Genomic DNA, 15,264 nt, shown 5'->3' with positions numbered 1-15,264 from the left:
GACTGACTGGTCCCAGTACCAGGACTGACTGGTCCCAGTACCAGGACTGACTGGTCCCAGTACCCAGCTCTGACTGGTCCCAGTGCCGGTACTAACTGGTCCCAGTACCCAAGACTGACTGGTCCCAATGCCCAGTGCTGACTGGTCCCAGTGCCGGGTCTGACTGGTCCCAGTACCCAGCGCTGACTGGTCCCAGTACCCAGCGCTGACTGGTCCCAGTGCCGGTACTAACTGGTCCCAGTACCCAGGACTGACTGGTCCCAGTACCCAGCGCTGACTGGTCCCAGTGCCGGGTCTGACTGGTCCCAGTACCCAGGACTGACTGGTCCCAGTACCCAGCGCTGACTGGTCCCAGTACCCAGCGCTGACTGGTCCCAGTGCCGGGTCTGACTGGTCCCAGTACCCAGCGCTGACTGGTCCCAGTACCCAGCACTGACTGGTCCCAGTGCCGGGTCTGACTGGTCCCAGTACCCAGCGCTGACTGGTCCCAGTACCAGGACTGACTGGTCCCAGTGCCGGGTCTGACTGGTCCCAGTGCCGGGTCTGACTGGTCCCAGTACCCAACGCTGACTGGTCCCAGTACCAGGACTGACTGGTCCCAGTACCAGGACTGACTGGTCCCAGTACCCAGGACTGACTGGTCCCAGTGCCGGGTCTGACTGGTCCCAGTACCAGGACTGACTGGTCCCAGTACCCAGCACTGACTGGTCCCGCAGGCAGGGGGGTGGCAGGGGGTGGCGGCCCCCCGAATATATTATTATTATAATTATTATAATTATTATAATTATTTCCCGCTCTCGGTCTGTGCGTGTCTTAGGTTCCTTTTCTGTTGGTCCGTTCGTTGTTTTTGTTCCTCGTTCTGTCGCTCCGGGGGGGCCCGGGGGGGTCCCGGGGGGGTCCCGGGGGAGGGGGGGGGCGGGGCCGAACTCAGCACTTGAACAGCAAAAATATAAAAAGAAAGAATAAACAAAAAAAATTTAAAAAAAAACCCAAAAAAGAATTAAAAATGTTTTTTAAAAAAAGGAGAAATAATCCGAGAGTTGCGAGGTTTGAGCTCCACCCCCGGCGCTCTGCGGGGGGATGGGGCGCGGGGCGATGTCCCCATTGTCACCTTTGTCACCTGCGGCGGGCGGGGGAAGAGACCTCGGGGGTGACAGCGGGGCGGGGGCGCTGGGACAGCCCCGGGGACGGGGGGGGACACAGGGGGACAGGGGACACCCCACAGGCCCAGGCTGGCACGGGGACAACGGCCCCTGGAGCCTTGGGGACACCGGGCATGGGGACACCGCCACTGCCACACGTGGCCCCATGGCACAGCTCCCTGTGCGATGTCACCGTCCCCAGGTGTCGGGGACAGGGCTGGGGACACTCGGGATGAGGCTGGGGACACTCGGGATGAGGCTGGGGACACTCGGGACAGAGCTGGGGACATTCGGGACAGAGCTGGGGACACTCGGGACACAGCTGGGGACACTCGGGACAGAGCTGGGGACACTCGGGATGAGGCTGGGGACATTCGGGACAGAGCTGGGGACATTCGGGACAGAGCTGGGGACGCTCGGGATGAGGCTGGGGACACTTGGGATGAGGCTGGGGACACTCGGGACAGGCTGGGGACACTCGGGACAGAGCTGGGGACACTCGGGACAGGGCTGGGGACACTCGGGACAGAGCTGGGGACACTCGGGATGAGGCTGGGGACACTCGGGACAGGGCTGGAGACACTCGGGATGAGGCTGGGGACACTCGGGACAGAGCTGGGGACACTCGGGACAGAGCTGGGGACACTCGGGATGAGGTTGGGGACATTCGGGACAGAGCTGGGGACACTTGGGATGAGGCTGGGGACACTCGGGATGAGGTTGGGGACATTCAGGGTCCCAGCACGGCCTCCCTACTGTAAAAAGGGATTTTAGGGGGGGAACTTTAAGGGGGATTTTTAATGGGATTTTTTAAAGGGAGGATTTAGGGGGGAATTTTTAATGGGGGATTTTAGGGGAGGATTTTTAATGGGATTTTTTAATGGGAGGATTTTAGTGGGGGGGGGTTTAATGGGGGGTTTTTAAGGGGGGATTTTACGAGCCCGGGGCTTTATGGAACCTCATTAGGGGCTGCAGCTATGCCGGGAATGTCCCCGGCTAATTAGTGCCGGCCCGAGGGGACAGGGGGTGTCACCTGGGGAGGGGACAGGGGGTGTCACCGCGGGAGGGGACAGGGTGGGCAGTGACCCTCCAGTGTCCCAGCGAGGACTGGACACATGGACGTGGCTCCAGCCGGCTCAGCGGGTCCTGCCAGGTTGGTGGCCCGTGGCCACTGGCCGTGTCCCCAATGTCCACTCCAGGTGTGTCCCCAATGTCCACTCCAGCCAGACCCTCCGGGACACCTCCGAGGCCTCCCCGGCCCCTCCCCACGCAGGTGTGGCCACCTCTGAGTGACCACTGTCCACTCCAGCCTGGGGGGGGGGTGCGGCTTTGTCAGACCAGAACCCCCGGGGTGACCCCGCAGTGACCGTGGGGACACCCCCGCAGTGACCGTGGGGACACCCCCGGCCCCGCAGTGACCACAGGGACACTCCCACAGTGACCGTGGGGACACCCCCTGCAGTGACCGTGGGGACACTCCCACAGTGACCGTGGGGACACCCCTGCAGTGACCACGGGGACACCCCCGGCCCCGCAGTGACCGTGGGGACACCCCTGCAGTGACCAACGGGACACCCCCTGCAGTGACCACGGGGACACCCCCTGCAGTGACCGTGGGGACACCCCCGCAGTGACCACGGGGACACTCCCACAGTGACCGTGGGGACACCCCCGCAGTGACCGTGGGGACACTCCCACAGTGACTGTGGGGACACCCCCGCAGTGACCGTGGGGACACCCCCGCAGTGACCGTGGGGACACCCCCACAGTGACCACGGGGACACCCCCGGCCCCGCAGTGACCGTGGGGACACCCCCACAGTGACCGTGGGGACACCCCCGCAGTGACCACAGGGACACCCCTGCAGTGACCGTGGGGACACCCCCTGCATTGACCGTGGGGACACCCCCGCCCCGAGCACTCCGTGGGGACACTGGGGGATTTTGTTTTTCCTTTCTCCAACCCGAGCACTTTAACGAGCGCTCGCTTTTGTTCTGCTCTCCTGCCCCGTTCCCGTTTCCCCATTCCCCCGTTCCCATTCTCATTTCCCCCTTCCATTCCCATTTCCTGGTTCCCATTCCCATTCACCCATCCCTATTCCCATTTCCCCATTCCCATTCCCATCCTCATAATTTCCCCGTTCCCATTTCCCTTCCTATTCCCGTTTCCCTGTTCCCATTCCCACTTCCCCCTTCCCATTCCATTCCCGTTTCCATTTCCCCATTCCCATTATCCCATTCCCGTTTCCCCATTCCCATTCCCATTTTCCCGTTCCTGTTTCCCCATTCCCATTCCCCCGTTCCCATTCCCATTTCCCCGTTCCCCTGTTCCCATTCCCATTCCATTCCCGTTCCCATTCCCGTTTCCATTTCCCCATTCCCATTCCCATTTTCCCGTTCCCGTTTCCCCATTCCCATTCCATTCCCATTTTCCCGTTCCCGTTTCCCCATTCCTGTTTCCATTCCCATGTTCCCGTTTCCCCGTTCCCATTCCCATTTCCCCGTTCCCGTTCCCCCATTCCCATTCCCATGTTCCCGTTTCCCCATTCCCGTTTCCATTTCCCCATTCCCGTTCCATTCCCATTTTCCCGTTCCCGTTTCCCCATTCCTGTTTCCATTCCCATGTTCCCGTTTCCCCATTCCCATTATCCCATTCCCGTTCCCGTTTCCCCATTCCCATTCCCATGTTCCCGTTTCCCCATTCCCATTATCCCATTCCCGTTCCCGTTTCCCCATTCCCGTTTCCATTTCCCCATTCCCATTCCCGTTCCCATTCCCGTTCCCGTTTCCCCATTCCCGTTTCCATTTCCCCATTCCCATTTCCATGTTCCCGTTCCCGTTTCCCCATTCCCGTTCCATTCCCATTCCCGTTCCCGTTTCCCCGTTCCCGGCCCCGCTCCCCCTGACCTAATTCGCGGCCCCGGGGTTGTGACACAAATGAGGCCCGGGGACATCCGGGGGCCACCCACGGTGACAGCGGCTCCCCGGAGCGTCCCCGGGGCGGCAGCGGCCGCGGGCGACATCGGCGCTAATGAACGCAATTAACGCAATTAACGCGGCCGCGGGGCTTGGCCGCGCTCCACCCGCCTGGAGCGGAGCCACGGCAGCGCTGGGGAACGGCGGGGCGGGGACAGAGAGGGGACAGAGAGGGGACAGAGGGGACAGAGAGGGGACACAGGGGACAGAGAGGGGACAGCGAGGGGACACAGGGGACAGAGGGGACAGAGAGGGGACAGAGGGGACAGAGAGGGGACAGAGAGGGGACAGAGGGGACAGAGAGGGGACAGAGGGGACAGCGAGGGACAGAGGGGACAGAGAGGGGACAGAGGGGACACAGGGGACAGAGGGGACAGAGAGTGGGGACAGAGAGGGGACAGAGAGGACATGGAGAGGGGACAGAGAGGGGACAGAGAGGGGACAGAGAGAGGGGACAGAGAGGGGACAGAGAGGGGACAGAGAGGGGACACAGGGGACAGAGAGGGGACACAGGGGACAGAGAGGGGACACAGGGGACAGAGAGGGGACACAGGGGACAGAGAGGGGACAGAGAGGGGACAGAGAGGGGACAGAGAGGGGACAGAGAGGTGGCACTAAGGGACAGTGGGGACAGTGGACAGAGAGGGGACAGCAGGGACACAGGGGACAGAGAGGGGACAGAGGAAACAGAGGGAACATAGAGGGGACAGCGGGGAAAAACACCCACAAATTCCTGGGAAAAGAGCCACAAATTCCTGGGAAAATACCCCAAAATCCCTGGAAAAAGAGACAGTGGAGACAGTGAGGGGGATGGGGCAGGGCCGGGGATTTGGGGCCAACCCAAAAATTCCCAAAGAATTTCAAGATCCCAGAATTCCAGTCCCCAAAGTTCAGCAGGAGCAGGGTTTGGTGCCTTCCCAAATATTCCCAAATCTTCCCAAACCTTCCCAAATTATCTCGGGATTCTGATAGTTCTGTCCTAGATGTCCTAAAAATCCTTGAATTCCCTGTGCCCTCCTCTGGAAAAAGCTCAGGAATTCCTGGAAAACCAAGGGAACACCTGGAAAACCTCAAGAAAACCTGGATTCAACCCCAGGAATTCCTGGATAACCTTGAGAACATCTGGGTAACACCAGGAAAACTTCAGGAATTCCTGGATAAACTCAGAAAAAATTGGAAAACCTTGAGACAACCTGGATTTAACTGCAGGAATTCCTGGAAAATCTCGAGAACATCTGGAAAAGCTCAAGAATTCCTGGATAACACCAGGGAAAACTGGGAAGCTTCAGGAATTCCTGGATCATCTCAGAAACACCTGGAAAAGCTCAGGAAAATGTGGAAAACTTGGATTTACCACCAGGAATTCCTGGAAAAGCTCCTCCAGGGAAGGAAGGAATTCCAGGGGCTTTTCCCACAGCTCCAGCCCCACATCCAAACCCCCAGAAAAAAACTGGGATTTCCTTGGAAAAGGGAATTTTTTTTTTTTTTATTGGGAAATGTGGGATGAGAGGCAGTGCCCGACCCTTCCGAGGGAAAAACCGGGAAAAATAGAAAAAATTGGGAATACAAAACCCAGCAATGGCTGGAATGCTGGGAAAATGGGAAAAACTGGGAAAACTGGGAAAAACTGGGAAAAACTGGGAATGAGGGAGGAGCCAGGGAGCCACCAGGACACGGGGATGTCCCTGGATCCCGAGGATTTTTGGGATGGGAAGGAGCATCCCGGGAATTTCCCGGAGTGTCCGAGGTTCCCAAGGGTGGGGAGCGCTCGTGGAAAAGGAGAATTCCCAAAAAAATAGAATCTCTTGGCCTGGGAATGGCCCCAGAATTCTGGGAATGGCCCCGGCCTCGCTGCTGCCAACGCTCCGGGATGAGATTCCCGAAATTCCCGCCGGGAATTCCAAATCCTGGGAGCTCAAAGTCTTCAACAGGGGAAGGGTTCAGGCAGAGCCCACCTGGAAATCCAAGAAATCTCTGGGATTGATGCTCTGATTCCTTGGGAAGCTCCCAAAAATCCCATGGGATTGGGATCCCGTGTTTCTCCATAAATTCCCCCAAAATCCCTGGAAAAGCATCCCCAGAAGCCCTGGAAAAATAATCCCAAAAACCCTGGAGAAACATCCCCAGAATCCCTGGAAAAATAATCCCAAAAACCCTGGAGAAACATCCCCAGAATCCCTGGAAAAACATCCCCAAAATCCCTGGAAAAACATCCCCAGAAACCCTGGAAAAACATCCCCAGAAACCCTGGAAAAACATCCCCAGAAACCCTGGAAAAATAATCCCAAATTCCTGGGAAAACAAACCCAAAATCCCTGGAAAAGACACCCACAAATTCCTCAGAAAAGAACTCTGAATTCCCTGGAAAAAAGAGCCACATATTTCTGGGAAAAGAGCCACAAGTTCCTAGAAAAACACCCCAAATCCATGGAAAAATACCCCAAAATCCCTGGAAGAAACAACCCCAAAATCCCTGGAAAAAATAACCCCAAAATCCCTGGAAAAAATAACTCCAAAATCCCTGGAAAAACACCCACAAATTCCTGGGAAAAGCACCCAAAAAAAATCCATGGAAAAACATCCCCAAAATCTCTGGAAAAACACCCACAAATTCCTTGGAAAAGAACCCCGAATTCCCTGGAAAAAGAGCCACAAATCCCTGGAAAAACAACCCCAAAATCCCTGGAAAAACAACCCCAAAATCCCTGGAAAAACAACCCCAAAATCCCTGGAAAAACAACCCCAAAATCCCTGGAAAAACAACCCCAAAATCCCTGGGAAAAGAGTCCCAAATTCCTACAAAAACAACCCCAAATCCATGGAAAAAAAAAAAAAAAACAAAATCCCTGGAAAAAACAGCCACAAATTTCTGGCAAAAGAGCCCTAAAATTCCTAAAATAACACTGCAAAATTCCTGGAAAAACACCCCAAAATCCCTGGAAAAAAACAGCCACAAATTCCTAAAAAATTACCCCAAATCCTTGGAAAAAAATCCCCAAAATCCCTGGGCAAAAAGCCCCAAATTCTTGTAAAAATGGCCACAAATCCTTGGAAAAAAAGCCCCAAATCTCTGGGAAAAGAACCTGGAAAACCCTGACGTCTTGGGAATTGCGCCCAGGATTTGGGAATTCCTCCCTCCCAAACCTCCTCCTTTTCCCCTCGATTTTTCAGGAAAAATCCCCAAACTGAGGAGCAGAATCCTCTGAGGAAAGGGGAATTCCCAGTGTGAAATTCCATGGAAAATGGGGAATGAGGGCAAGGGGCTCCTGACCTGAGGGTGCAGAGCTCCCAGCGGCTCAGACGATCCCAAACCTTTCTGCCCTTTTCCTCTTCTTTGCCTGCAGTTGGGAAAGACCAAAAACAGGGAAAATCCTGGAATTCCATGGGGGAGAATCCCAGGGAAGAGTGGGAGAGGGAAGGGGTTGGGAATTGGGGAATATCTGATCACAAAGGGCAGGAAAATCCTGGGAGCTGGTGGGGGGGGTTTCCTGAGGAAAAGAGGCTCAAGCCACAGAGAATTCCAAACCCCAAATTTCTGGGAAAACAGCCCCAAAACCCATGAAAAATGGCCCCCAAATCCATGGAAAAATGGCTCCAAATCCCTGGGAAAATGGTCCCAAATCCATGGGAAAATGGTCCCAAAATTCCTGGGAAAATGGTCCCAAAATTCCTGGGAAAATGGTCCCAAAATTCCTGGGAAAATGGTCCCAAAATTCCTGGGAAAATGGCCCTAAAATCCATGGGAAAATGGTCCCAAAATCCATGGAAAAACTGCCCCAAAATCCACGGAAAAATGGCCCCAAATCCCTGGGAAAATGATTCCAAATCTCTGGAAAACCCCCCCAAATCCAGGTAATCCCCCCCAAAATCCAAGGAAAATCTCCCTAAATCCAGGGAACATGGGACAAATCCATGGGAAAATGGCCATAAATTCCTGGGAAAACAGACCCCAAATTTTGGAATAATGGCCCCAAAATCCACAGAAAATTGATCCCAAATCCATGGAAAACCCAAGGGTTAGGAATTGAGAGGTGATTTTGGGATGAGCCCAGGGATTTCTGGGAATTCCCAGCCCCAAATCCCAGAATTCAGCCCCAGATCCCAGAATTCTGCCCCACCTCGGAATCCTCGGCAGCCCCGGCTCCGGTGACGATCCCGAACCTTTCCTTCCTCTTCTTCAGCTTCTCATCCTCCTCACTCTGGGAATGTTGGGAATGGGATCAGGAATTCCCCAAACCCCAATTCCCAAACCCCAAAATTCCTGAAAAACCCCAATTCCCAAAAATCCCAATTCCAAAAAAACCAAAATTCCTGAAAAACCCGATTTTCCAAAACCTAAAATTCCTTAAAAACCCCAATTCCCAAAAATCCCAATTCCAAAAAAAAAACCAAAATTCCCAAAGCCCAAAATTCCCTAAAACCCCAATTCCACAAAACTCCAAAACTCCCCAAAAAACAGAATTCCCAAAAACAGGGAATTCAAAAAAATGAAATTCCAAACAAACTGAAATTCCCAAACCCCAAAATTTCCTCAAAACCTGATTTCCCAAAATTCCTGAAAAACCCCAATTCCCAAAAAACAAAAATCCCCAAACCCCAGAATTCCCAAAAAAACCCAAGCCTAGGGAAGGCTGGAGCTGCCAAGGCTGGAAAACTTTTGGGATTTTGGGATGATCCAGGCCCTGGCATTCCCAGAATTCCCCAAATTCCTGGAATTCCCAACTCTCACCTTCTTTGAGAGGGAGGAGACGTTGAGGCCAAACCTCTGGGCCCTTTCCTTGAGCTTCTCCAGGTTTATCTGGGAACAGGAAATTTGGGATTTGGGATTTGAGATTGGGGGCGAGGCCTCGACTCCCAAAAGGGAAAAATTCCAAAATAAACTCCTGGAAAATTCCCCCATTCCTGAGCTCCAGAGGGGCTGATCCCAGAAAAACCCCAGGGATTTCTGGGGAATTCTAACCCAAATTCCAGCTGAGATCCCAAAATTCCAGCTGAGATCCCAAATTTCCAGGTCTGGTCCCAAAACTTCAGTTGCTATCCCAAAATTCCTCTTCCCAAAATTCCCACTCTTGTTCCCAAAATTCCAGCTGAGATTCCAAAATTCCAGGTTTGATCCCAAAATTCCCATTCTTGATCCCAAAATTCCAGCTGAGATCCCACCCAAAATTCCACTGGAATTCCCAAAATCCCATCCAAATCCCAGAAATCCCACTTTTCCTCACCGTGGGTTTGGAATCTGCCGAGAGCCCTGGGAAAGGAGGGAAATTCCATCAGGAATGGCCCCAAATTCCTGGATTTCACCCCAAGAATGGGATTTCCCAGAAATTGGGGACATCCCAAAATCCCAGCCCCCAATCTGCCCCAATCCCTGGTTTTTTTGGGATGAGAAAATCCCAGGAAAATCTGGGATAATTGGGATCCCGAAATTCCCGCTCCCAGAAATGTGGGAAAAATGAAATTTGTGATCCCAGGGAATCCAGAATTCCAGGAATTCCCATTCCCTGTTCCCTCTCCTCACCTTTTGTGGGAACTGTGGCCAAGCCAAATCTGTGGAAATGAAAAAAACAAAACAAAAAGCAAAACAGGAATTAAGGCTGGAATTTTGGGAATTCTCCTTCCCAGGATCTTCCCTGGGTTTGGATTGAATGGAAAACGTTTGGAATTCCTGCAGGGATTCCCAAATTTTGTTTTTCAGTTTCATCCAGAAGAGGATTTTCCATGGAAAAATCTGGGAATGGGATGGGTTAGGAAGGAACAGAAATCCTGCAAAATTCCCACAAAATACCAAAATTTTTCTCAAAATCCCACAAATTTCCCCCAAAGTCCCACAAAATCCCAAAAATTGCCTCAAAATCCCCAAATTCCCGCAAGGTTCCCACAAAATCTCTCAAAATCACAAAAAATCCAAAAACATTCTCTCAAATTCCCACAAAATTCTCCCAAAATTCCCCCAAAGTCCCACAAAATTCCCTCAAAATCCAAGATATTCCCACAAAATCCCATCAAATTCCCAAAAAATTCGCACACAAAATCCCGACATTCTCCCATCCCTGACCCTCCCAGGCATCCCAAATTCCCAAAATCCCCCAGAATTTGGCCCAGAATTCCAAAAATTCCCCCAGAATCCCCCCAGAATTCCCAAATTTCCCCCAGAATTCCCAAATTCCGGCCCCACCTCGCTGCCCTCGCTGCCTTTTTGCTCTCCAGGCTCACGGGGACGTTGAACCTCTCGGCCCTTTTCTGCATCCTCTGCAAAACAGGGAAAGGGACACGGGAATTTTGGGAATTTTTGGGTGGAAAACAGGGATTTTCCAGGGAAAATCAGGATCAGGGAATTTTTTTACCTCCATCTGGGAGATTTCTGAGGAGATTTTCACCACTTTCTTCTCCTGGATCCTGGAAAAGTTTGGGAAAAGAAAGGGAAAGGTCAGGGATGCTCCAGAGGCTGATCCAGGTGGGATTTGGGATCCAGGAATTCTCAGCCCCAGGAATCTCAAATCCATAAAATTCCAAATCCCAGGAATCCTAAATCCACAGAATTCCAGCCCTATGGAATCCCAAACCCAGGAATCCCAAATCCAGGGAATCTCAAACCCACAGAATCCCAAATCCAGAAATTCCAGCCTCAGGAATCCCAAATCCACAAAATTCCAAATCCAGGGAATCCCAAATCCAGTGAATTCCAACCCCACAGAATCCCAAATCCAGGGAAATCTCAAATCCAGGAATCCCAAATCCAGGGAATTCTCACCCCTAGGAATCTCAAACCCACAAAATTCCAAATCCCAGGAATCCTAAATCCACAGAATTCCAGCCCTATGGAATCCCAAACCCAGGAATCCCAAATCCAGGGAATCTCAAACCCACAGAATCCCAAATCCAGAAATTCCAGCCTCAGGAATCCCAAATCCACAAAATTCCAAATCCAGGGAATCCCAAATCTAGTGAATTCCAACCCCACAGAATCCCAAATCCAGGGAAATCTCAAATCCAGGAATCCCAAATCCAGGGAATTCTCACCCCTAGGAATCTCAAACCCACAAAATTCCAAATCCCAGGAATCCTAAATCCATAGAATTCCAGCCCTATGGAATCCCAAACCCAGGAATCCCAAACCCGGGAATCCCAAATCTGGGAATCCCAAATCCAGGAAATCCCAAATCCAGGAAATCCCAGCCCCAGGACCCCCAGTGCCCCTTTCCCAGCCCCTCATTCCCGAGGATTTTTTGGGAATTCTCACACGTCGGGCGACTTCACCGGCGCCTCCTCCACCTTGGCCGGGGGCTCGGGCGCCTTGGGCTCCTCCTCCTGTGAACCCATGGAAAACCCAGGGAAAAATCCATGGAAAATCCATCAAACCCATGGAAAACACAGGGAAAATCCATGGAAAACACAGGGAAAATCCATGGAAAATCCATCAAATCCATGGAAGACACAGGGAAAATCCATGGAAAACACATGATAAAATTCATCAAACCCATCTAAAATCCTCAGAAAAATCCACAGAAAATCCATCAAATCCGTGGAAAACACAGGAAAAATCCATGGAAAACCCACAGAAAACCCATGGAAAACCCAGGGAAAAATCCATGGAAAATCTATCAAATCCATGGAAAAATCATGGAAAAATTCATGGAAAAATTCATGGAAAAATCCATCAAACCCATCTAAAATCCTCAGAAAAATCCACAGAAAATCCATCAAATCCGTGGAAAACACAGGAAAAATCCATGGAAAATCCACAGAAAACCCATGGAAAACCCAGGGAAAAATTAATGGAAAATCCATGGAAAAATAATGGAAAACCCAGGCAAAAAACCATGGAAAAACCCATGGAAAAATAAATGGAAAGATCATGGAAAAATGCATTAAATACATGGAAAAATACATGGAAAACCCAACCCATCAAATCAATGGAAAAATTAATCATACCCATGGAAAAATTCATGGAAAACACCCGAAAAAAACATGGAAAACACATGAAAAATCCATGCAAAACCAATGCAAAATCCATGGAAAATCCATGAAAAAATCCATGAAAAAACCATGGAAAACCCATGGAAAATTAATGGAAAAATCCATGGAAAATCCATCAAGTCCATGCAATGAATGCAATTAATTAATTGCAATCCGTGCAATTAATTAATCCATTGATAATTAATGCAAAAATCCATCAAATCCATGGAAAATCCACAGAAAATCCCAGGGGCTCCAGCCTGGTCTGGGATAATTCCAGGGATGGGGAATCCTCTGGGAATTCTGTTCCAGGCAGGAATTCCATCCCAAAATCCCACTAATTTCATTTTTTCCAGCATTTCCCTATCTCAGGGTGGGACCAAACCCAAAATCCGAGACCCCAAAATCCAGGATGCCAAAATCTGGAATTCTCAGGATCTGGAGTGTCCCAGGCACCAAATCCAGCAGATTTAACACCAAAAAAAAAAGGGAAAATTATTTAAATTCCATAGGGTGTTGGGATGCTGCCTCAATCCCACCCAGAACCTCTTGGAAAATCAGGAATATCCCAAAAATTCCCACCTCAATCTCCTCTCCCAGCACATCCTCCTCGTTGGGCTCTTCCTCAGCTGGAAAAGAAAACCAGGGAAGGGTCGGAGCAGGAAAATTCCTTGGGGAATGCCAGGAAATTGCTGGAGAATGGGGTGAGAATAATTCCATGGGAATTATTTGGGAATATTTGGGAATGCTCACCGTGCTCCTCCAGGTAGGCCTGGAGCCGATGGATCAGGTCCTGCTTGTTGCCTTTGGCTTCCAGCCCCCGGGCCAGGCACTCCTGCTTCAGCTCAGCCAGCTGGAAAACAGCCAGGATTATTTGGGAATTTGGGAATTGAAGATCCCAGGAATTGGGGAATCAAACATCCAAGAATTTGGGAATTGGGGAATCAAACAAACATCCCAGGAATTGGGGAATTTGGGAACCAAACACCCCAGGAATTCAGGGATCAAACGTCCTAGGAATTTGGGAATTGAGGAATGAAACATTCCTGGAATTTGGGAATCAGGAAAGCAAACATCTGGGAATTCAGGAATTAAAGATCTTGGGAACTGGGGAATTGGGGAATGAAGCATCCCTGAAATTGGCAAATTAAACATTCCTGGAATTTGGGAATTGGGAAAGCAAATATCCAGGAATTCAAGAATTAAGGATCCCAGGAATTGAGGAATCAAACATCCTGGGAACTCGGGAATTCAAGATCCCAGGAATTTAGGAATTTGGGGATCAAACATCCAGGAATTCAGGATCTGGGGAATCAAATATCCCAGGAATTTGGAAATCAAACATCCTGGGAATTGGGGAATTTGGGAACAAAACATCCAAAGAATTTGGGATATCCTGGGAGTTCAGGAATCAAAACCAAGAATTCAGGAACCAAACGTCCCAGGAACTCAGGAATTGGGGAATTAAACATCCTGGGAATTGGGGAATCAAACATTCCCGCGGGGATCAAGCTAGGAAAAATCTTCAGGAATATCCCCCAGGATGGGGAACCATTCTGGAAAACAATTCTGGGAATACTCCTGAGGTACAATCCCAGGGAAATCCTGGGAAAACCTCCCGGGGGAACCATCCCAGGAATCACCAGGGGACCCTCGGGGAGTTCCGAATTCGGGGCTCCCGGACCCTCCAAGGGGTCCCGGCTGGGGCAGGAGGAGCCCGGGGGCCGCCAGTGCCGGGCCCGGAGCCCCCCGGTCCCGGTTCTCTCAGAGACGCCGGTCACGGTTCCACCCCGGTCCCGGTTCCGCCTCAGCCCCGGTCCCGGTTCCCCCCGAGCCCCGGTTTTCTCAGAGCCCCCCGGTCCCGGTTCTCTCAGAGACCCCGGTCACGGTTCCACCCCGGTCCCGGTTCCCCGCGAGCCCCGGTTCTCTTAGAGCCCCCCGGTCCCGGTTCCCCCCCCAGTCCCGGTTCCCCCCCCGGTCCCGGTTCCCCCCCCAGTCCCGGTTCGCCCCGAGCCCCGGTTCTCTCAGCCCCCCCGGGCCCCGGTTCCCCCCCACCGCCGCCACCCCCGGCGGTTCCCGGGCCTCGGTTCCCGCTCTCCCCCCTCACTCTCCTCGCTCCGGTTCCGCCCGCGATTCCCTCAGAGCCGCCCCAGCCCCGGTTTCCCCTCAGCTCCGCTTCCCTCAGCTCCGGTTTCCCCTCAGCTCCGCTCCCCCCGAGCCCCGTTCCCGCTCTCCCGCTCCCCTCAGAGCCGCCCCGGCCGCGGCTCCCCCGGCGCTCCCCTCAGCGCCCCCTCAGAGCTCGTTTCCCGCCGTTCCCCCGCGCGCTCCCTCAGTCCCAGCCGCCATTCCCGCTCCCCCCGCGCGCTGTCCCGGTTGCCGGGCTCAGTCTGCGCTGTCCCCGCCGTTCCCCCGCCGCTATCGCGGCCCCGTTCCGGCTCCCAGCGGCACCTTCAGCTTGTGCAGCTCCACCGGCTCCGCCGCCATCTTGGCTCCCCCTCCGACGGCCCCGCCCCTCACGCCGCTCTGACCAATCAGCGCCGCGCGTCCTCCGCCGTCCCGCCCAAACCCGCGGCTCGCCATTGGCCCGCGCTGCAGCAGCGCCCGCCTGTGATTGGCTGTCGACTCTAGGAGGCGGGGAGAGTTTGATTGACGTGCAGATGAACCAATGGGAGGAGCGAGATGCTGAGGGGCGGGAACGCGAACTTCCAGAAGCGGCCCGGGGGTCACTGAGGGGCCCGCTTGTAATTAGTAAATTATTGTTAATTATCGCATTTCGTTAAACCATTAGTACTACTAGCTAGAGTTGCGTACTTATTATGCTTATTATACTTATTATATTGGCTCGAGCTATTGCATATTTATTGCTTATGGTGTTGTTACATTCCATGTGGTGGTATTGATCAAGATGGATTATTTGTTAAGATTTAAGTCCTTTGTTACGTAATTATAAAGTAAAAATTGTTCGTGTTGTGGTTATTTAATTACTCTACAGGGTAATAAGTATTTTGTGTCAATTTTTTGTAAATTTACTCATTAATTATTCGTCTTCACCCAGGGGTGCCAAGCACAAATTTTGGGTGATTTCCGGCAACATTCCCGAGTTTCCCACTCTCTCCTTCTCTCCAGGTGCTGCTGGTTTATCCCATCATTAAACTTATTACAACGCAATTCATTTATATTATTGCTCAGTA

General features: G+C 52.1%; 1 protein-coding gene across 1 annotated transcript; it reads right to left on the bottom strand.

The window, feature by feature from the left end:
* Positions 1-5,573: 5,573 nt before the first annotated feature.
* SARNP (SAP domain containing ribonucleoprotein) lies at positions 5,574-14,604 on the bottom strand. Its single transcript, XM_056515029.1, has 12 exons — positions 14,522-14,604; positions 12,827-12,926; positions 12,656-12,702; positions 11,358-11,425; positions 10,462-10,513; positions 10,293-10,366; positions 9,636-9,664; positions 9,340-9,365; positions 8,847-8,915; positions 8,236-8,316; positions 7,389-7,455; positions 5,574-6,072 (listed from the first exon to the last, which is right to left on the bottom strand). The coding sequence occupies exons 1-11, from the start codon at positions 14,555-14,557 to the stop codon at positions 7,414-7,416; spliced, it is 624 nt and encodes a 207-aa protein (XP_056371004.1). The 5' UTR covers positions 14,558-14,604; the 3' UTR covers positions 5,574-6,072; positions 7,389-7,413.
* Between the last annotated feature and the right edge of the window lie 660 nt (positions 14,605-15,264).

This window comes from Oenanthe melanoleuca, linkage group LGE22 (assembly GCF_029582105.1).
Source record: "Oenanthe melanoleuca isolate GR-GAL-2019-014 linkage group LGE22, OMel1.0, whole genome shotgun sequence".
NCBI lineage: Eukaryota > Metazoa > Chordata > Aves > Passeriformes > Muscicapidae > Oenanthe > Oenanthe melanoleuca.
The sequence above is the reverse complement of the archived record's forward strand: the minus strand, read 5'-3'. Positions and strand labels throughout refer to the sequence as shown.